The sequence below is a fragment of the Mastomys coucha genome, unplaced genomic scaffold (assembly GCF_008632895.1).
Source record: "Mastomys coucha isolate ucsf_1 unplaced genomic scaffold, UCSF_Mcou_1 pScaffold18, whole genome shotgun sequence".
NCBI classification, from domain to species: Eukaryota; Metazoa; Chordata; class Mammalia; order Rodentia; family Muridae; genus Mastomys; species Mastomys coucha.
The window spans coordinates 81,031,637-81,052,240 of NW_022196900.1; the positions used below are offsets into that span (position 1 = coordinate 81,031,637).

The following is a 20,604-nucleotide window of genomic DNA, read 5'->3' on the forward strand; positions in this document are numbered from 1 at the left end:
GAGATGCTGCTGGAGTACCTACAGGATTACACAGATAGAGTGAAGCCCCTTCAGGATCAGAACGAGCTCTTTGGGAAGATTCAGACCGACTTTGAGAAGAAATGGGATAATGGCACCTTTCCTGGATGGCCGGTGAGCTTCAGTGTTGTTCATGCCAGGGAAATGAACTAATTATTTTTATCTTGAGTCTCTGCTTCAAGACAGTCCTTCAGGTTGGATGTCAGTCCCTCAGTATCAGCTCCACCCTGAAGCTAGGCATTCTTTGTACACTTAGAACAGGATTTGTCAGGATCGCCAGGCAGTGGTGGCACATGCCTTTAATCCCAGCACTTGGGAGGCAGAGGCAGGTGGATTTCTGAGTTCAAGGCCAGCCTGGTCTACAGAGTGGTTTCCACGACAGCCAGGGCTACACAGAAAAACCCTGTCTCGGAAAAAAAAAAAAAAAAAGATTTGTCAGAATCTACTAGACATTATCTGGGCCCAGGATTTTTAACAACCATATCCTGACTGTTGCTACTGAACAAAATCTGATTAGTTTGTATGATTAGAATCTATGTTTGTTTGTTTTTAAGAATTATTTATTTTATTTATGAGTACACTGTAGCTGACTTCAGACACACCAGAAGAGGGCATCGGATCCCATTACAGATGGTTGTGAGCCACCGTGTGGTTGTTGGGATTTGAACTCAAGACCTCTGGAAGAGCAGACCATTCTCTTAACCACTGAGCTGTCTCTCCAGCCTGACTTTGTGTATTTTTACTTCTCTTGATAAACTTGAACTTTCAGGAAGAAAACTAGCTGTCTGATTTTTTTTTCTTCTCCATTTCTGTATGAATTGATCATTATTTGTAAATGTGATTAAAGAAAAGGACCAGCCAGGCCTGGGGAGTTAGATAGATGGCTCTCTTACCTTCATTCTTCTTATTAACCTCAATCTTAATAAACTTCCTGTTCCTGCCAGAAAGAGACAAGCAGCGCCCTGACTCATGCAGGAGCCCATCTTGACCTCTCTGCATTCTCCTCCTGGGAGGTATGTTATATGACATTACATGATACTGCTCTTGCTTGGCTCTCTTTTTCTGATGGTGGTGGTGGTGGCAGTAAATGTATTGTGTAGGAGTAGGCACATGTCTCTGTACATGGCCACAGCATGCATGTGGAGATGATAAGTTGTGGGAGTCGCTTCTCTCCTTCCACCATGTGAGTCCTGGGGATCAAACTCAGGTCGTCACTTGACAGTAGGCATTTTTTTTCCTTACTGAGACATCTCACTAGCCCTGGCCGTCCTTCAGAGAGACTACCTGCTCTCCTGTATTCAGTGTCTTAGACTTGTCACAATCCCACTTCCTGAGGGCAGGCATGTACGAGGGCTATGGAAAGATCAGAAGGAGAAAGACCTTTTAACACCTCTGAAAACAAAATCTCAGAAGCCTGTGATACGTCATAGGATTTGGGAGTCAGAGGGAGATTGAGGTAGGAGAATTACTGTGAATTTGAGGCTAGCTTTAGAATAAGATCTGTCTCAAAACACAAAATTGGTAATTCCAACACAAAACAAGGAGTTAGAGGCAAGAGTTCAGTTGGTGGAGTGTTTGTTTAGCATATGTGAGGTTCCAAGTTCAGTGCTCATCTCTGCAAAAAATACTGCTATTAATGGTCTCTCTACAGAAGCTATTGAACCCTGCCCTCCCGGTGTGGCTGCGTCTAGACATGGCAGTAGTCAGCCTTTGGGAACTGAAAGCTAGGCGGTTGACTGTAGGATGTATTCTTACGTGGGGAAAAAGCTAATCATGTTGTGTTGTGTTGTAACTGATTTCTCTTTTCTAGGAGTTGGCATCCCTGGGTCTGGACAGGTTGAAATCTGCACTGTTGGCTTTAGGCCTGAAGTGTGGCGGGTAAGAACCTGGTTTTGGTGGGGCAATGGTGGCTCACGACTTTAATCCCAGCACTTGGAAGACAGAGGCAGGCGGCTTTCTGAGTTCAAGGCCAGCCTGGTCTACATAGTGAGTTCCAGGACAGCCAGGACTACACAGAGAAACCCTGTCTCGAAAAACCACAAAAAGAAAAAAAAAAGAAAGAACCTGGCTTTACTATCAAAAAAACCCTAGTGACTGTGTGTTTGGATGATCCTCTAAATGGCACTATTATTGTTTGATTACCCCACACTGCAAAAATTATTTTGTACAGTGCATGGTGGCAAATGCCTTTAACCCCAGCACTGAGAGGGCAGGCAAGTCTCTGAGTTTCTTTTAAAAAGATAAAAGATTAGCCAGGAAGTGGTGGTGCATGCCTTTAATCCCAGCACTTGAGAGAGGCAGAGGCAGGCAGGTCTCCAAGTTCGGGGCCAGCCTAGTCTACAGAGTGAGTTCCAGGACAGCCAGGGCTACACAGAGAAATCCTGTCTCAAAAAAAAAAAAAAAAAAAAAAAAAAAAAAAAAAAAAAAAGGTAAAAGATCATCTGTGTGCCTCTTACCTCCTTAGAACCCTAGAAGAACGAGCTCAGAGGCTCTTCAGCACCAAAGGAAAGTCCTTGGAGTCACTCGACACCTCTCTGTTTGCCAAAAATCCCAAGTCAAAGGGCACAAAAAGGTGAGTAGCTGGCGTACTCCTCTCTGGCTTTTACATTTCTTTCCCATACAGTCTGCTTTCTGCTCCTTTTGCATTGCTTTTCCCCCTCTAAGACAGACTCTCCCATAACTCGGATTGGCCCCAAACTTGCTAGTATCTGGGCAGGACCTTCCACTTCCCCCTTGGCAGTGACCCTTTTGCCTCCATCTCCAGAAGCTGCTCTTGTAGGCATGTTCCACCATGCCTGCATTTGTCTGTTTTTGTTTTGTTTTGCATTTTGTTGGTTTTTGAAATAGGGTCTCACTGTGTAGCTTTGGCTGTACTAGAACTCACCATGTAGACCAGACTGGCCTCAAACTCATAGACATCCACCTGCCTCTGTCTCCCCAGTGCTGGGATTAAAGGAGATCACCAGCCAGGCGGTGGTGGCGCATGCCTTTAATCCCAGCACTTGGGAGGCAGAGGCAGGATTTCTGAGTTCAAGGCCAGCCTGGTCTACAGGGTGAGTTCCAGGACAGCCAGGGCTACATAGAGAAACCCTGTCTCGAAAAAACAAAACAACAACAAAAAAAAAAAAACCTGAAAAAAGGAGATCACCAGTAAACCTGGCTATGGATCACACATTTTTATTTTTCTTTTCTTTTCTCTTTTCTTTTTTTTTGAAAATAGAATTTTTCTCTTTTATTGAAGGTCGATTATTGTGTCCTACAATTTATCCTAATTGTAGTTTACCCTCCCTCTATCCCTTCTAGATCCTCTTCTCTCCTCCCTGTCACTCCCTTTCTGTCTCTTATTATAAAAGAACCAGCTTCTACAAGATAACAGCCAGCGTGAAAAAATACAGTATAATAAGGTGAAGCAAAAACTGTCCTATCAAAGTTGGGCATGGCAACCCAACAGAAGGAGAGTCCCAAGAGCAGGCACAAGGCTTAGAGGTCCACTCATTCTCACAGTTAGGAGTCTCCTAAAAATACTAAGCTGATAGCTATAACATATGCACAGAGGACCTGGTGCAGCCCCATGTAGGCCCTTCTGTCTCTGAGCTCATATGCCCTGCTTAGTTGATTCAGAGGCCTTTGTTCTCCTGCTGTCCTCCACCTCCTCTGGCTCTTAGACTCTTTCTGCCTCTTCTTCATGGGGTTCCCTGAGCTCAGAGGGGAGGGATTTGTTAGAGACCTCCCATTTAGACTCTGTCTCCACCAAGTGTCTGGCTGTGGGCTCTGCATCTGTTCCCATCTGCTGTGGGAGAAAGCTGCTCCGATGAGGACTGGATAAAGCACTGGTCTAGGATCATGTGGTTTTTTTTTTTGTTGTTGTTGTTGTTGTTGTTGTTTTAAGATTTACTTATTTATTTTATTTATATGAGTATGCTGTAGCTATCTTCAGACACACCAGAAGAGAGCATCAGATCCTATTATAGATGGTTGTGAGCCACCATGTGGTTGCTGGGAATTGAACTCAGGACCTCTGGAAGAGCAGGCAGTACTCTTAACCTCTGAGCCATCTCTCCAGCCCAGGATCATGTGTTTTAAGGGCACCCTTAGCTAGATTTTGTCTCAAAATAATTTTTTTCTTACTTTACTTTTACTAGTGACAGCTGGATATATTCATGAGCTGCATACTTATACAGGGTGTTGGTTTTTGGTTCAGCCATTTTTTTCCTAATTTGTTATAACAAGCCTGGAAAATGGTTGTTACTCTGATTTTTGCAAGGACTTGGGAAAGTTGCCAAATGTGACGTTCATTGCAGTTGCAAAGCAGCAGAGTTAGGACTTTGTGTCATTACTTGCTTTCAGGGCTCCTTACATACTGCGTTCCTTTGTAAATTATAGTGGTACAATACAGTTGAAGTGGAATTAACAGGTCATTCACTGTCTACACAGTCAAGAGGAGACACCCCGGCTTCTAAGAACTAGTCTCAGACCTAAGTAGAGAGGCTGCCTTGTGTGGCGTTGCTCCCATGCTTGAGATTGTCTAATTTGGTCACAGAGACAATGTTCCTGACAGGGAATAAAGCTTTAGGTGCAGAAAGAACCCTTAATTGATACAGCTTGTTCTTGTTGTCAGAGACACTGAGAGGAACAAAGACATTGCCTTCCTGGAAGCCCAGATCTATGAATACGTGGAGATTCTCGGGGTAAGTGCATCCTTCTAGAGCCTCGATGCTGCTCGGGTGGGATTACACAAGGAAGTGGGGTGGGCGGTATATTAGTTCACCTCAAAATGTGCTTCTCTTGACGTCCTTGACCCTTCTTTGGGCTCCTGCTGTGTTGTTAGATGATATTCCCAAAGCTGCCCAATTCCTACAAGGCCAGACATAGACAACAGACCCTAACCCCATCTCCCCTTACAACCAGATCAAGAATAATGCAGCTCTTTGCTGAGCTTCAGCATAAACCATGTGTGACCCAAGAAGTAGGCACTCAAAAGGCAAGACAGAAGTGACTCAGCAGCGCTTTGGGTGTGATTTACTGTGACACAGCAGTTTGCCCATGTTGAGACTGCGAAACCTAGTAAGGCTAGAGGGAGGCCAGTTCCAAGATAGCTGTGGGTAATCTCTTGTAGTCTCAGGAAGTGCCAAGGGCAGCCCTTCATACCTTCCTCCTTGGTTTGAGGTACTGTCTTCTTTGTTTCTGCTTCTTTTTTTTTTTTTTTAAAGATTTATTTTATTTATTTTATGTGTATGAGTACACTGTAGCTGTACAGATGGCCATGAGCCATCATGTGAGTGACTGCTGTTGAACTCAGGACCTCTGCTGGCCCCGCTTGCTCTGGCCTGGTCGCTCGCTCCAGCGTAATTTACTGCAGCTGTCTTCAGACACACCAGAAGAGGGCAGGTCTGATCTCATTATGGGTGGTTGTGAGCCACCATGTGGTTGCTGGGATCCGAACTCAGGACCTTCAGAAGAGCAGTCAGTGCTCTTACCCGCTGAGCCATCTCGCCAGCCCCTGTTTCTGCTTCTTTTGATGCTCCAGGCTAGTATGCCCACGAGCTTCCAGGTGATTCTCCTGTCTCCGTCTCCCCTGGCATTGAGGCTGTGGGTGTGGCTTTTTACATGGCTTCTGAGGTTTGGACTCAGGTCTTCAGGCTGCCTGGCAAGTACTTCTAAACCAGCTGAGTCGTCTTGCCAACCTGACTTAGCCTTATTTTACAACCAGAACCTTATTTTTGGAAGTGAGGGGCCAGCAAGAGTTAGAGGAACTGTCCCTTCATGTCCTGTACTAATGTGCTCTGACTTTGTTTTGTTTTTTCTTTATGCCTCACCTCAGGAACAGCGACAGCTCACTCATGAAAATGTACAGCGCAAGCAAGCCAGGACAGGCGAGGAGCGGGAGGAGGAGGAGGAGGAGCAGATCAGTGAGAGCGAAAGTGAGGATGAAGAGAATGAGATCATTTACAACCCCAAAAACCTGCCTCTGGGCTGGGACGGCAAAGTAAGCCTCTCAGGTCTCCTTTATCCCCTTCCATTGTGGAAGCACACTAGAGCTTGGAAAACTAATGCAGTGCCTCGGTTCTTTTAGCCCATCCCCTACTGGCTGTATAAGCTTCACGGCCTGAACATCAACTACAACTGTGAGATTTGTGGAAACTACACCTACCGAGGGCCCAAGGCCTTCCAGCGGCACTTTGCGGTAAGAAGTTCAGAGCCATTGCCCTTGGAAATTGAGTAGAAACACAGCACTGTAGATATGAGGATAGGAGCAGCCTGTGAGGGCCACTGGTGTCCAGAGGCCCATGCCTGTGGCTGTGGGTCGTGCTAGCCCTGAAGCCTCTCTGGAGGCCTGCTGCCACTCTTCTGTGGCTCTTAGGATTGGCTTCCCATGCTCGTTCTTGTACCTTCCTCTCTTGTTTTTCTGCAGCATCTTGGATCATTTCTGGCTTTTGGTCATTTCTCTATGTTGCTGTTAATGGGGGCTGGGCAAGCGTTGATTGTTTTCAAGTTTTAAATGGGCCCTTGCTTCTTTGCAGAAAAAGTAAACTAAGCTTTGATATTTACCAACCTGTTTTTGACACGAGTAATGTCTGAGTATTACCTCATCAGTGGGCGCACCCTTGCTGTATTCTGCCCTTCATTTTTGGAGGACAGTTGCATAATGTAGAAAAGACATTCTATACTAGACAAGCTAGGCAAGAGATGTGAGCTCCCCTCTCAGATGTGAACTGCTCCTGGGAACTTTCTCAGTGTCCCTGAGTGGCCTCTGAGCTTTTCTTAGATGGGTGGGGTTGGTGTCTAGGATAAAGCCTGTGGTGGCTTTCTCTCTAAGAGCTGAAATTGTGGTTTCATCCCACTCTCCCTGTTCTCTCCATCCTTCTGGTATCTGCTCGGCAGTTTGCTCCTGAACCTCCAGAAATACCAGCCTGCCCTCACGGCCCTGCAGGGGTTTCTGGGTTGTGCCAGCTTCTCTCTAGCACCGAGTGACGAGTCTCAGGTGTACTTCTCTAACGACACTAACTCTAGAACGTGAAGTTTGTACACCTGAGACAGTGTAGCGCCGCTTGGTGATGTCGGCCTGTATCAGTCCCAGCCTGCTGTGTAGACATACCTCGGAAGGAGTGCTGTCTTTCTCTGGGGTAGGAATGAAGTTGGTGCTGTCTCGGCCATCCCTATTTCAAACTGTCCCTCTCTTTCCCTCAAGGAATGGCGGCATGCTCATGGCATGAGGTGTTTGGGCATCCCAAACACTGCCCACTTTGCAAATGTGACACAGATTGAAGATGCTGTCTCCTGTAAGTAAGCTTGCTGACTGTTCCCTAGCCAGACCAAGTAGCCACTCCTACAGTACCCTGCTGTCCTAGTACCTAGTACCCTGCTGTCTCCAGGCCCAGGAGCAGAGGTTGTGGATATAGAAAGCTAAGGCACACATATAATTACTGCATTTTTTAAGGGAGTGAGCAAGTCAACAGTACTGATTATATCTCCCTTGAAAAGAACACTGCTGCGGTTAGAACAGGGCTTCTAGCCTAAATCTGTGAGCTTTCCTGTCTGGGGCACTCTGAGGGAGGTTATTTGTTACTCTTCTGAGTTGACTTTAATGTATTAAGAACCACTGATCCAGAAGAAAACAGAAGTGGCTCCATGCTCATATTCTTCAGGCAGCTGCACATGAGAGAGTAACAGCAGCCACGTCCTCATGGGAGGAGTGGCCGGGGGAGTGTGGGCCAGGTGCCTCTGCTACCACACCTCACTGCAGGCTCCTGCTCCTTCTCATCCATCTCTTTGCTGGGTTTCACTTCATGTGAGCTGGACAGTTGGTTTTATTTATCAATGGGTTTTGTTTTGTTTTAGACAGGGTCTCACAATGTAGCTTGACTGTCCTGGAACTCACTCTGTAGACAAGGCTGGCCTCAAACTCAGAGAATCTGCCTGCCTCTGCCTCCTGAGTGCTGTGAATAATTGTGTATGGGTGCATGCATGTATATGTGCTGCCGCCAACTGGCTCTTTTATAATTTTTTGAGTTAGAAAAAATATAGTGTCTGTATAGTGCACTGCTTATATGCATTTATATGTGCCTCGTGTATGTACAAGATCCTGTGGAGCAGAAGAGTGGTACTAGAGTTACAGGCATTGTGAGTTGACATGGATACTAGAGGACCCTAAGTCCTCTGGAAGAACAGCCAGTGCTCTTAACCACTGAACCATCTCTCCAGCCTTTTCTTCATCTTATTTTCTCAGATAAGCTCTATTCTCAAACTTGGAGCCCATTGATTCATCTAGGCTGACTGGCCAGTGATGTCCAGAGTTCTGTCCCTCCTCTTTAACATTAGGGCATAGACTGCCTCACACTTGGCCTTTATGTGGATGCTAGAAATCTAGGCTTGGGTTTCCATGCTTGTGTGGTAGGGCTCTGCCTTCTGAGCCATTCCCCTGGAACTTGTCTTTGTTTGGGGGATGGGATCTGACTCTAGCCCAGACTGCCCTGAAACTCAATTTGAACAGAGTGGTGGTCCTCCTACCTCAATCTCTTATGTGCTGGCATTACAAGCATGAGCCATCACACCTGTCCTAATTAACTTCCTATTTTATTTTTCCTTTTTGCATTGATGATAAGGCATAGTTAATAGAATGAAGTATAAATTTACATTTCAAATGCTTAAAAAAAAAAATGGTTTTTCTGAGCCAGGTGGTGGTTGTGGTGGCACACACCTTTAATCCCAGCACTTGGGAGGCAGAGGCAGGCAGATTTCTTAGTTCCAGGACAGCCTGGTCTACAGAGAGAGTTCCAGGACAGCAAAGGCTACACAGAGAAACCCTGTCTTGAAAAACATTTTTTCTTACATTTCTTTACTATGTGCACTGTTTGTATGCACTCACATATATGCATGGCCATGCATTTGTGGATCCCCTTCCATCATGCATTGTGGGAATCAAACTCAGGTCATGGGCAGTTATGAATAATCAAAGACGCAAACATGTATGGATATCCCACACACACACAAAAACAAGGTGGCAGTGGACGTTGGCTGTGTTTTAAGGCAGTCAGTGTGGCTTAGTTTGCTTCCTGTTACTATGATAAACATAACTAAAAACAACCTGGGAAGGAAAGGGTTTATTTGGCTTATACTTTCAGGTCACAGTCCATCACAGGGAAATCAGGGTAAGAACTTGGGGCAGAAATCAGGGCGTCAGCTGTGGAGGAGCACCCATTACAGGCTTGCTCCCCACGGTTTGCTCAGCCTACTTTCTTAAAACTTGCAGGACTTCCGGGCAGTGGTGGCCCATGCCTTTAATCCCAGCACTTGGGAAGCAGAGGCAGGCAGATTTCAGAGTTTGAGGCCAGCCTGGTCTACAGAGTGAGTTCTAGGACAGCCAGGGCTACACAGAGAAACCCTGTCTCGAAAAAACAAAAAAAAAATACAAAAAACCTTGCAGGACTGCCAGGCAGTGGTGGTGCACATCTTTAATCCCAGTACTTGGGAAGCAGAGGCAGGTGGATTTCTAAGTTCAAGGCCAGCCTGGTCTAGAATGAGTTCCAGGGCAGCCAGGGCTGCACAGAGAAACTCTGTCTTAAAAAACCAAAATAATAAAAAGTAAAGAAATAAAAACTTGCAGGACCACCTGCCCAGGGATAGCAGCACCTACAGTGAGCTGAGCCATCCCATGTCAGTCACTAATCAAGAAAGTGCAGTACAGACAATATGATGGGGCATTTTCTCGATTCCCACATAAAACTAACCATGACAAAGGCTGAGCATGGAAACACGCTCCCTTAATCCCAGATCTCAGGTGGCAGAGACAAGATCTCTGTGATTTCTAGGCCAGCCTGAGCTCAAGGCCAGCCAGGACTACATAGAGAAACCCTGTCTCAAAAAAAACAAAACAAAACAAAACCCTGACCAGGACATGTATTACGCCTTCTCAGCCATGATCCTTTTTATTTTCTCCCATAGTTTCTCTAGACTGTTCCACACTGCTGCTTTTGAGAGTTTTCTTTTCACTGTTATAATTGCTTGCTTTGTTTTTGAGGCAAGGTTACTCATTTAGCACAAACTGGCCTCAATCTCACTATGTAGTCAAGGCTAGCCTTAAACTTCCTGATCCTCCTTCCTCTATCTCCCAAATGCTGAGGTTACAGTTGTGTACATCCATCCCGATTTCTAGGTCCTCATGAGCTTTTCTCTTACAGCAGAGTGAAATCATGGTAAATTTCTCAATAAGAGGAGTTTTATCTACAGGTGGTTCTAAATCAGAATTCCATTTGAGGGCTGTCAGTTATTCGGGGAGTAGGGTGGCGAGAATGGTGAACCACTGCACCCATGGACTGTCGGCCCTAATGGCTACTTATCTCTCATCCTGCAGTGTGGGCCAAGCTGAAACTGCAGAAGGCTTCAGAGCGATGGCAGCCTGACACCGAGGTGGGTGCTAACGTGGAGCGTGTTAGCTGTCAGGTGACAGCTTCCTCACCATCAGAGAGGAGAGGCTGGGCAGTTTTCTGTGCTAGCAAGTGTAAGGAGACAGTGTCTACAAGGTGACTGTGTGTGAGCCTGTTGGCATGCTTCTAAGTCTTTGTCATCAGACAGGTCTCCCACTGAGGCTGGTGGGAATAAGGACACCCAGTCTCTTGTGCTACCCTGGAGATTTCTAAAGAAGTCTGTCGCCTCTCAGGTCTCTGGGGAAAGCATCAAGTCAGAGATAGTCCTCTTGACAGCAGGATGTATCCTAGTTGGTCTTGACAGGTCCCTGAGATGGCTACCACACATTGGAGGGGTGGCAGTAACATCCTGGGCCTGTGGAGACTGTTGGTAGTCTCCATTATTATGTCAGTATTTCAGGTTTTTTTTTTTGTATCAAGAGCCCTTCCAGCTATAATGTAGACCTGAAGCACAAGACTGGCCTCCCTGTTGACTCCTACAGTGGCCTGAGGTCAGAAACCTGGGCTTGAGGACCATTTCACACTGCTGTGTTTCGTCAACCTTTCCCTGCCAGGCTTCCTTGTCTCAAACACAGGGCATTACTTGAAAGATTATGTAGGGATAAGGGTGAACTATGACTGGTGCCACTCTAGATATCTAGAAATAGCATTGGTTCCCTCTTAGGCTCTGGTTTAGAAAACTAAGTGAAGTTAATGCTACTCTCCGGGAACCAGAGTATGCCGTGGATCTCAACTTATAGCTAACAAAGAGCTGTTCCTTTTCAGGAAGAATATGAAGACTCCAGTGGAAATGTTGTGAACAAGAAGACATACGAGGATCTGAAAAGACAAGGGCTGCTCTAGTGGTTGGCCATGCCCAGGCTTCCCTGAGAAACCTGAGAAAATTTTTCCCAACCAAATGTTCTTAAAAGACTTTTTTGATATGTAGTATCTACCTTATAGAAACAAGACATGCTGTCAGGTTGAGAGTTGAGATGTGTTTTATCTTTGTTTTATATTAAAAAGATCTGTGGGAAAATAAAACCAGCCCTTGTTCTGGATGTGTTGTTTCTGAAACCCAGGTTTATGAAATAGCTTCATCATTTTGTCTTTTTTTTTAAAAAATACTTATTTATTTAATATCTGTTAATGTATGTGTGTCTGAAGACATTGTTGCTGTCTTCAGACACACCAGAAGAGGGCATCGGATCCCATTACTGACGGTTGTGAGCCACCATGTGGTTGCTGGGAATTGAACTCAGGACTTCTGGAAGAGCAGTCAGTGCTTTTAACCACTGAGCCATCTCTCCAGCCCCATCCTTTTGTTCTTAATGCCTTCCAGCCTTGTTCTCACCAGCTTCTGTAGTGGCTTAGATTTAGGAGGTAGTTATTACGCCTATATATATAACATGTAATATATAGGTGTAATAATATATAGAGAGAATATATATTATATATACATATATTATATACATTATATAATATATATAATATTATATATATAATATATATTACATATATATACACACATATACATATACGTATATATAATTCTGTGTATGTGTCTCACTGACAGCCCAGGCTGGCCTTCAACTCCCATCTCTCCTGCTTCAGCCTCCCGTGTGCTGAGATTACAGATCTGTGCTGCCACACCAGGCACGTGTCAGGTAATTGAGACCTAACTTTTTTTCCCCATCACTGCCACTTCCCAAATGAGCATCATGCCAGTATGAACTCTGCCCTCAGTTCAGTCAGCCATCAATGTGCATATAAGAGAAAACAGGAGGGTGAGCCAGGCCTGAGGGCTTAAAGTAGCTTCAAGGTTTGCCTGTTTTATTTGCATAAAAAAATTAGCTGTAGTTGGCCTTAGTCCCACCTGGGGACAAAGGCAGGTATCTGAGTCCAAAGCCAGTCAGGGTGACAAAGTGAGAGACTGCCTTAAAAAAATAAAGAAAGTTAGCTGGAGCCAGGTATAGTAGCAGAGGCCTGTATTTGAAGCTTCCAGACAGCACAGGCAAGAGGGTGGCTGCAAAAAGGAGCTGTTCTGTGTTCTGAATCTGCCATTCCAGATTTCAGAAAAAAGTAGGAAGTCCTATCCAATCTATGAGGACAGTCACTGAAGGTTGAATAAAATTACCCAGAGCTCTCTTAGCATGGTGACCCTAAGCTAAGTTGTCTTCAGACATTACTTTGAAGAACCCCAACTCTGGCTGGCCATCTTCCTCCATATACCCGTTGTACTTGTCACGTCCCTGGCAGCAAGAGCCTCACCAACCCTCCTCTGAATTACATTACTCTGGCCAACCCATTTTCTTGTTTGACACTTTATGCTTTGGCTTTAAGGCCTAGATGAGCAATCTCTCCTGGGCTTGTGTAGCAAGGAGACCATAATCACATCTAATTGAATCAATTAGAAACTGATCGCTGGGGCCCATGGTGGCACACGCCTTTAATCCTAGCACTTGGGAGGCAGAGGCAGGCGGATTTCTGAGTTTGAGGCCAGCCTGGTCTACAGAGTGAGTTCCAGGACAGCCAGAGCTATACAGAGAAACCCTGTCTCGAAAAATCAAAAAAAAAAAGAAAAAGAAACTGATTGCTGGAAATCAGGCTAAGGTGAAAGGAGACCTTGCCATCTCGTGTGGGAGAGAATGGAGCAAAGCCTTGGAATGGAAAGGGGGAAGCCCTTGGGCTACAATCGTAGCCCTTACTGGGCTGTCAGGGTTGCTCCATTGCCCCGTGGCTGTCACATCCCGCTGAGTAGGTGCCTGAGATAAATAAGATGCCCTGTTTGTATGGAGGGGAGGTGGGGTCTGAGCCTGAGGAGTCCTATGAATTATGCCAAAAATGCCTAGCAAGGAACCTGAGCTCACCTGTTGCAGTAAAGTCTGCTTTTTTTCATTGTTTACATTTCATACATCCAATTTTTTGGACTAAAATGAACTATTGTGTAACCTGGCTATACACTCCTGAGTAGACATCCAGAGGACTGCAAGAGGACATCATGGAAATTAATTTGCACATACATATTTATTGCAAAGATAGGGAATCAAAATTACAAAACTAGGATATCAATCTGGATGTCTGGTAAAAGACAATAAAGAGAATGTATTACAGGCTGGAGAGGTGGCTAGCAGTTAGGAGCACTGGCTGCTTTTCCAGAGGTCCTGTGTTCAATTCCCAGCAACCACATGGTGGCTCACAACCATCTGTAATGGGATCTGACGCCCTCTTCTGGTGTGTTTAAAGATAGTGACAGTGTACTCATATATATAAAATAAGTAAATATTTACAAAATATTTCAAATGCACAATGGAATTTTATTCAGTTGTAAAAGGACAAAATGACATTCAGGGGCCAATGAGGTGACTCAGTAGGTAAAGGCAAACATGAGTGGGATGAGGTGGTGCACACCTTTACACCTTTAATCCCAGCACTTGGGAGGCAGAGGCAGGTAGACCTAGTAGAACTCTGTAAGAGAAACCCTGACTCAAAAAACAAAAATTAAAAAAAAAAAAAATGAATGAAGTATATATAGATGAAATGATCACAAGGAAATCTTGGCTAACCAAAATTGTGTGTGTGTGTGTGTGTGTGTGTGTGTGTGTGTGTGTGTATACATGTTTTTTGTTTTTGTTTTTTCCCAAGACAGGGTTTCTCTCTGTACCCCTGGCTGTCCTGGAACTCACTTTATAGACCAGGCTAGCCTCAAACTCACAAAGATCTGCTTGCCTCTGCCCCCTGAGTACTGGAATCGAAGGTGTGTACTACCACTGCCCAAAATTCTTTTTTAAAAAATGAATATTGCAGGATAGTAGGCGCTACCAGGTTTGCAGAGATTGAATTACGTGGTGGTGAGATAGTTGAAGCAGGATCCCCAGGTAAGGAAGCACAGATGCAGTCCACAGGGATGTGGGGAAAAATACATGGCTGATTCCATCAGGCCCTAAGAGACACATAGCTGAGGCCCGGCAGAAACAGCAGGAATCCTGGAGGTGTCACCCTGAAATCTGGACTTAATAGAGTCCTCTGTAGAAACAAATTTTCAGCTGTGTCCCTGACGAAATTGGGCCTTCTGCATGCTAGGTAAGCTCTCTACCTTTAAGCTATGCTTACAGCCTAGACAGATTTAAGATTTTTTTCCTCCTTCCCTCTATATTTTTCTAGCTCTTGCTATGATAACTATCCCTTCCCTCATCCCTAAGATACATCATCAGCATCTGAGCTCCAGGAGGACACTGACTGCTTTTTATGCTCTCTTCTCAGAGCTCTCCCCAGCTCTCAGGGACTAATCTGGTCAAATAGACACCTCCCCATTCATATGGACTTGGGCTGTTGGTTCTCTGGTCTGCCAGAACTGGCTTCATTTTATTACAGTTCAGACATCAGCTGGATTTCCTTTATTTGCACGTAGTTTCCATGGGTCTCTAGGGACACCATGTCAGAGGACATTCTCCAAAGTGACAAATGATGGGAGGGAAGGAAGGGCCACTGGCAGCTTCCAGTGGCTGCATTTGAGCCTCCCTAGCTGTGCATAGACACTCAATGCCCTCTGTATCCTCAGGTAGGTAGGTCTACCCAATGGGATGGGACAAGCACAGGGGATGCAGAATATTCCCTGTATCCATGGAAGGGTACACAGACTAAAGTTGGTGGGTAAGAAGCTCTATGCGTGGGCTGGTGAGATGGCTCAGCGGTTAAGAGCATTGACTGCTCTCTGGAAGGTCCTGAGTTCAAATCCCAGCCAGCAACCACATGGTGGCTCACAACTATCTGTAAGGAGATCTGATGCCCTCTTCTGGTATTGTCTGAAGACAGCTACAGTGTAATTACATATAATAAATAAATACATCTTTTTTTTTTTAAAGATTTATTTATTATTATAAATGAGTACACAGAAGAGGGTATCAGATTTCATTATGGGTGGTTGTGAGCCACCATGTGGTTGCTGGGATTTGAACTCATGACCTTCTGGAGAGCAGTCAGTGCTCGTACCCGCTGAGCCATCTCACCAGCCCCCTAATCTTTAAAAAAAATAGTTTGAAAAAAAAAAAGCTCTATGCAGTTTTCCTGGCCTGGGTTCCATTCCCCCAGCTTACCACCCTCCCCACAACCTCGAATATTGGAGGCAAGTGAATCCAGATTAGAGGTACCAGGTATCTACTTCCTATCCCTGCACCAGCTCCAATGCTCTCTATTCAGGCTTGAGATGCTGCTCTTGCCACAACAACGTTTATTTTCTGAGGCCTGTTTCTAGAATGCAGGTCTCTTTTAGTTTGTGTCTTATTGTCCCCCGGACAGTATGACTTCCAGGGAGGAAATAGATTTCCTGGGACCTCTTATTCCTTATAGGCTGTCTCCCCTGCTCCCCGGCCTCAATTCATCCATCTGTATAATACAACCATCAGAACCTCTGCAGCCTCTGAGCTGAGGCTCACAACCCTGAGCTGCTCAGGGCTGTGCTCCGCTCTCTGCAGTACTGTAGCACCTATTCAGAAGATGTCTATAGCTAATGGTTGCCACAAGACTGCTTTACTCCAAGGAATGTGTCCTTTGCTCTGAGATCCTGGCCTTTCTTGGACCCTGGGGCCATTCCGAGCCTTGGACTTGTTGCTAGATTAGACGATGCTGCTTCTCCTGACTGTACACCTCTTCCATTAAACTGCATAGCCTTCCCTTGACCTGTGACCTTTGATCTAGCCACTTCCTGCTGTGTCACCCTCTTCTTCATACCAGTTCTACTGCTGGTCTTCCTGGAAGCCCAGAGTCTGACAAGAGGTCAGCTGATCCCTGCTCCAGTCCAAGTAAGCAGCATGTGAAGGAGATAGGCCTTTCCTGACTGATGTCCTCCACTTGAAATGGGGTCAGAGCACTCAACTCAGCCACAGACCAGCTGCAGCTTCCACTGCTTTGGAGCTGTGTTCTCCCAGCAGGTGAGGGGCTCCCACCAGGCAGCAGGGTGGACATCTAGGGAATGGCACTGCAAGGTAGGGGGCAGGACGTGCTAGGACCCAGAAGGGATACCACTCTAAGGTGAAAGGGGTGAGGGAGACAGTTCAAGGGCTGGGGACAGAGATTCTGAAACGGGAGAGAAGCTGGGCCGTGGTGGCGCACGCCTTTGATCCCAGCAATTGGGAGGTGGAGACAGGCAGATTTCTGAGTTTGAGGCCAGCCTGGTCTACAGAGTGAGTTCCAGGACAGCCAGGGCTACACAGAGAAACCCTGTCTTGAAAAAAACACAAAACAAAACAGAGAGACAGAGACAGAGACAGAGACAGGAAGGAAGGAAGGAAGGAAGGAAGGAAGGAAGGAAGGAAGGAAGGAAGAGAGAGAGAGAAAGAAAGAGAGAGAAAGAAAGAAAGGAAAGAAAGAAAGAAAGAAAGAAAGAAAGAAAGAAAGAAAGAAAGAAAGAAAGAAAGGAAGGAAGGGAGGAAGGGAGGAAGGAAGGAAGAAAAAAAGAAAGAAAGAGAAAAAGACAGGAGAGAGAAGAGTCCCTTTTACGATGATACGATGATGGGAGAAACTAAGATAGGCTCTCTGGTTGGCAAAAGCCCCACCATCCTGGGATGCCTGATATGCTTTACTCAGGTGATTCAGTGTAACACTTCCCATTACAAGGCCCGGTGGGCTTAGTTGTAGGGTGAGAGATGAAACAGGTTCAGCCCTTCTCTGCTGTCTGAGGACTTGGTGTCCAGCCCTGACCACTGCACACTGTACTGATACAGTGGAGAGGCACTCTGCCTACTGTTCAATAAATCCTCAGTCTCTGGCCAAAGCCCCACCCTTGACCCTCAGCCCAGCTGCCCCAGCCTGCAGCTCCTGCCCCTAACTCTGACTTCTATTGCCACTGAACCACACTACCCTTTGACGTATCTTCCGGTCTCAGCCCAATTTTTACCAGTCCCCTGTGAACATCCTGACCTTTAAATCTTTTGTTGTCATTGTTGTTTTGTTTTTTTGTTTTGTTTGAGACAGGGTTTTTCTGTGTAGCCCTGGTAGTCCTATAACTTGCTCTGTAAACCAGGCTGGCCTTAAGAACTCACAAAAAATCTGCCTGCCTCTGCCTGCCTCTGCCTGCCTCTGCCTGCCTCTGCCTGCCTCTGCCTGCTCAGTCCTGGGACTAAAGGTGTACACCAGCACTGCCCGGCTGCATGATATTTAAATCTAATCTAGCTGACCTCTACCTTTGAGGTCTTTATCAACTTCCCCAAAGATGGGTTTCCTACTCTCCCACAAGCCCCCTTTTCTAACATGTTCCTTCTCTTAACCCAGCCCTCCCCTCTTTCTCCTTCCATGCAAGCTTTGAAGAGATATGGAACAACTAGCTGTGCTTGTGGAGGAGCTGAGAGGAGTATTGGGTTGTGAGCTTCCTGTATATCCTACAGGGGCAAAGTGGGGCTGTGGCTTCACAGAGGCGCTGCACTCCCATCCTGGGGTGTTCCAGCACTTTCCCAGGCAGTGTCCTGCTTCCGAAATCAGGTCTCTGAGCATCACAGAGAACAGGCAGCTCCCCATACCCGGTCCTTAGAGACCGCCCACTGAGTCCACTCCTCAGAGAGATGTATCTTGTACATTGCTGCCTGCTCTGGGAAGGGAGGGCCATGACCCAGATACAGCAGGGCTCCCACCTCCCCCCTCTGTCTAGCATTAACCTTTCAAACCTTCCATTTTCTTTCAGGAGATAACCTATACCCTGGTTTCCTGCAAAGGGGATGCCTGCTTCCAAGGGGCAGGACACTCCAGCCATGTGCCCCAAGGGCTACAGTGCTTCCTCAGAACCACTGGACTGGAATAAGCTCAGCACTGGAATCTAGAGGGAGCTACATTTGTGGAGAACCAGCCTACCTGGGGTTGAGCAAGCCTGACCCTCTCTGTTTTGCATAGCACCTTAATGCACGGGATCACGTGGAAATTTCCAAGTCTCCAGAATGTGGCCCTTTATTTCTAACCTACTGGTTTTCTGGAAAATGACTGCCTGACCTCATGGGGAAACTGTCCTCATGAGGAAGCTGATCTCATGGGGAAGCTGAGCTCAGTTCAGTTCTAGTTTCATTAAGGCTTCTTGCCTTCGAGAGCTGGGGGAAGGACAAGGGTAACATGAATTGTCCTGTCTATTTTTGTATCTCCAATAGTCCAGCTCAGGCTACACCAAGGGCTGTAGACAGGCCTGCATGACAGGCACACTCAAGTGTTGTGGAACTGAGGCTGGGCCCTGCTACATGAGTGCTGTCAAGCTTTGGCTTCAAGTAGCTGCCTCTAGCCAGATGCAACCCTTAACTTCAACAAGGCCACTCCAAGAGTCACCAGGAATCCCCTGTCCTGGATCCCTATTGTAGCTACAGAGATGTTCTTCCCTTTGCTCTGTTCCTGTCCCCAGTCTGCCATGCCCACTCATCTACTCCAGTTACATCTGCAATATCAGGGGTAAAAGCCTGATCCCAGACAAGAGGCATTATGACTTCAAAGGAAGTTTGTGCCTCCTGGGTATTCAGTCAGTCGTGGTATCCCCTAACTCACAGGTATCCCAGGTATGTCCTTGCGAACTCATGTGCTAGGTGCCCACCAAGATATGATTTATTAATAGCTAGATAAAATTGGACATTGCTCTCTGACCTTTACCAATGTTCCAACATCTTAGCCAAACCCTGGCTTGGAACTCCATAAAGGATGTTACCCATCCAGACTAATTGCCTTCAGCATTGTGGGTAGGGCATTGAAGCTTACAGAATGGGAGACTTATCCCAGGGCAAGGTCAAGTAGAATCCTCATTCTCAGTCAGGTACTGCAGCTGAACCACTCCTAGGAATTAGCAAGAAAGAGACAAGTCTCTATAAGCCCAGAAGATTAGCATAGTGGGCATTTTACTAAGGATGGGCAGGACCTTGAGCCGAGTGTGTGTGTGTGTGAGACAGTGTGCAGCAGTCAGCATTCTAGACAGGAGATTCGAGATTCAAGGTTTGAGCCTCTACCCTCCTGGCTGGCGCACCTGCAGGCACCCCCCCAACTCCATCCGGGCCCATGCGGCCCGAGCATGCTCGGAGCCCGGGGGTGCTGCACCAGTCCAGAGGAGATGGCTGCTGTTTTAGACCCAGTGTGTTTCAGGTGACCTCAGATGTACCTCGAGTACTGAGCTGCCAGATTTCTCTTTCTCTTTTGCAATGACTGTAAAAGCCTCATGCCATATTTGAGAAATACATTCAGATCACACACTTCTTTGTGTCAACTCTGTTTATCACCCACCGAATTCCTTGCCCACCCAGCCAGAGTTTTCATCACCCCGTGGAACAAGGGGACCCCGCTGAAACCCAGTCTGTGGCACCAGTCGACTACTTGGGTTCAACAAGCAACATCAGACTTTGTGGACACTGCAAGCCTTCACATCTCCATACTCCAAATCTTGGAGCTGTATCTTTATAGAGCATGACTTACCAAGTCCAGGCTCCTCCCTTCCCTACTTACTAGGTCTAGGTCTTGAACATGGGTCCTCTAAGGTGGCAGGGCCTTGTCCTCAATCCCAAGAGGAGGTAGACTTTCAGGAGTGGGAGGATACACCTGTCTGTCCTACATTTTGTGGGAAGACCCCCAAATCCTGCAGGGATAGTTTCATCTAAAAACTGCCTAGCCCCATCCCATCTCCCCAGATTCTCCTCTCTAGCCATCAGCATTAAGAGGTTTTTCTGATTTCCTTCAGTGACCTTTAGTGCCTTGATCTCTAACCAATTCCCTTTCCCCTCATCCCCCATGTCACTTCGAAACTGCAGCCCAATAAACTTGAACTCCAGTTGTGCCGTGGATGCTTCTAGAAAGAGACAGCCAGGAAGAATCTGGAAGGGTTTTGCAGTCTGTAGGCTGAACTGGTTATCAGAATTCAATTCAGAACAAAAAGGAGGGGGGCGGGTTAAAGATTACACTGGTGGGGGTAGAGTCAATGAGACGGTTTAGGAGGTAAAATCACATGCTGCTAAGCCCAATGGCCTGAATTTGATTATTCAATCCCCATACCACACATAGTGGGAGGAACCAACTCCCACAAGCAGTCCTCTGACCTCTACACACACGCTGTGGGGTGTGTGTGTATGTGGAAACAATGAATATACATAAACATTTAAAAATTATTTTTAAAGGCCGGGCGGTGGTGGCGCACGCCTTTAATCCCAGCACTTGGGAGGCAGAGGCAGGCGGATTT

At 46.3% G+C, this 20,604-nt stretch overlaps 1 protein-coding gene across 1 annotated transcript in view; it reads left to right on the top strand.

The window, feature by feature from the left end:
- The window catches only part of Sf3a3 (splicing factor 3a subunit 3), a 25,754-nt gene extending 14,272 nt beyond the window's left edge, over positions 1-11,482 (top strand). The window contains exons 9-18 of the mRNA XM_031378597.1: positions 1-132; positions 963-1,031; positions 1,829-1,896; positions 2,483-2,590; positions 4,637-4,706; positions 5,840-6,004; positions 6,092-6,202; positions 7,208-7,298; positions 10,370-10,425; positions 11,208-11,482. The exon at positions 1-132 is cut by the window's left edge and continues 24 nt beyond it. Of these exons, the coding sequence (XP_031234457.1) occupies positions 1-132; positions 963-1,031; positions 1,829-1,896; positions 2,483-2,590; positions 4,637-4,706; positions 5,840-6,004; positions 6,092-6,202; positions 7,208-7,298; positions 10,370-10,425; positions 11,208-11,285 (948 nt within the window). The 3' untranslated portion in view covers positions 11,286-11,482. The remainder of the gene's footprint in view (positions 133-962; positions 1,032-1,828; positions 1,897-2,482; positions 2,591-4,636; positions 4,707-5,839; positions 6,005-6,091; positions 6,203-7,207; positions 7,299-10,369; positions 10,426-11,207) is intronic.
- Positions 11,483-20,604: the final 9,122 nt, after the last annotated feature.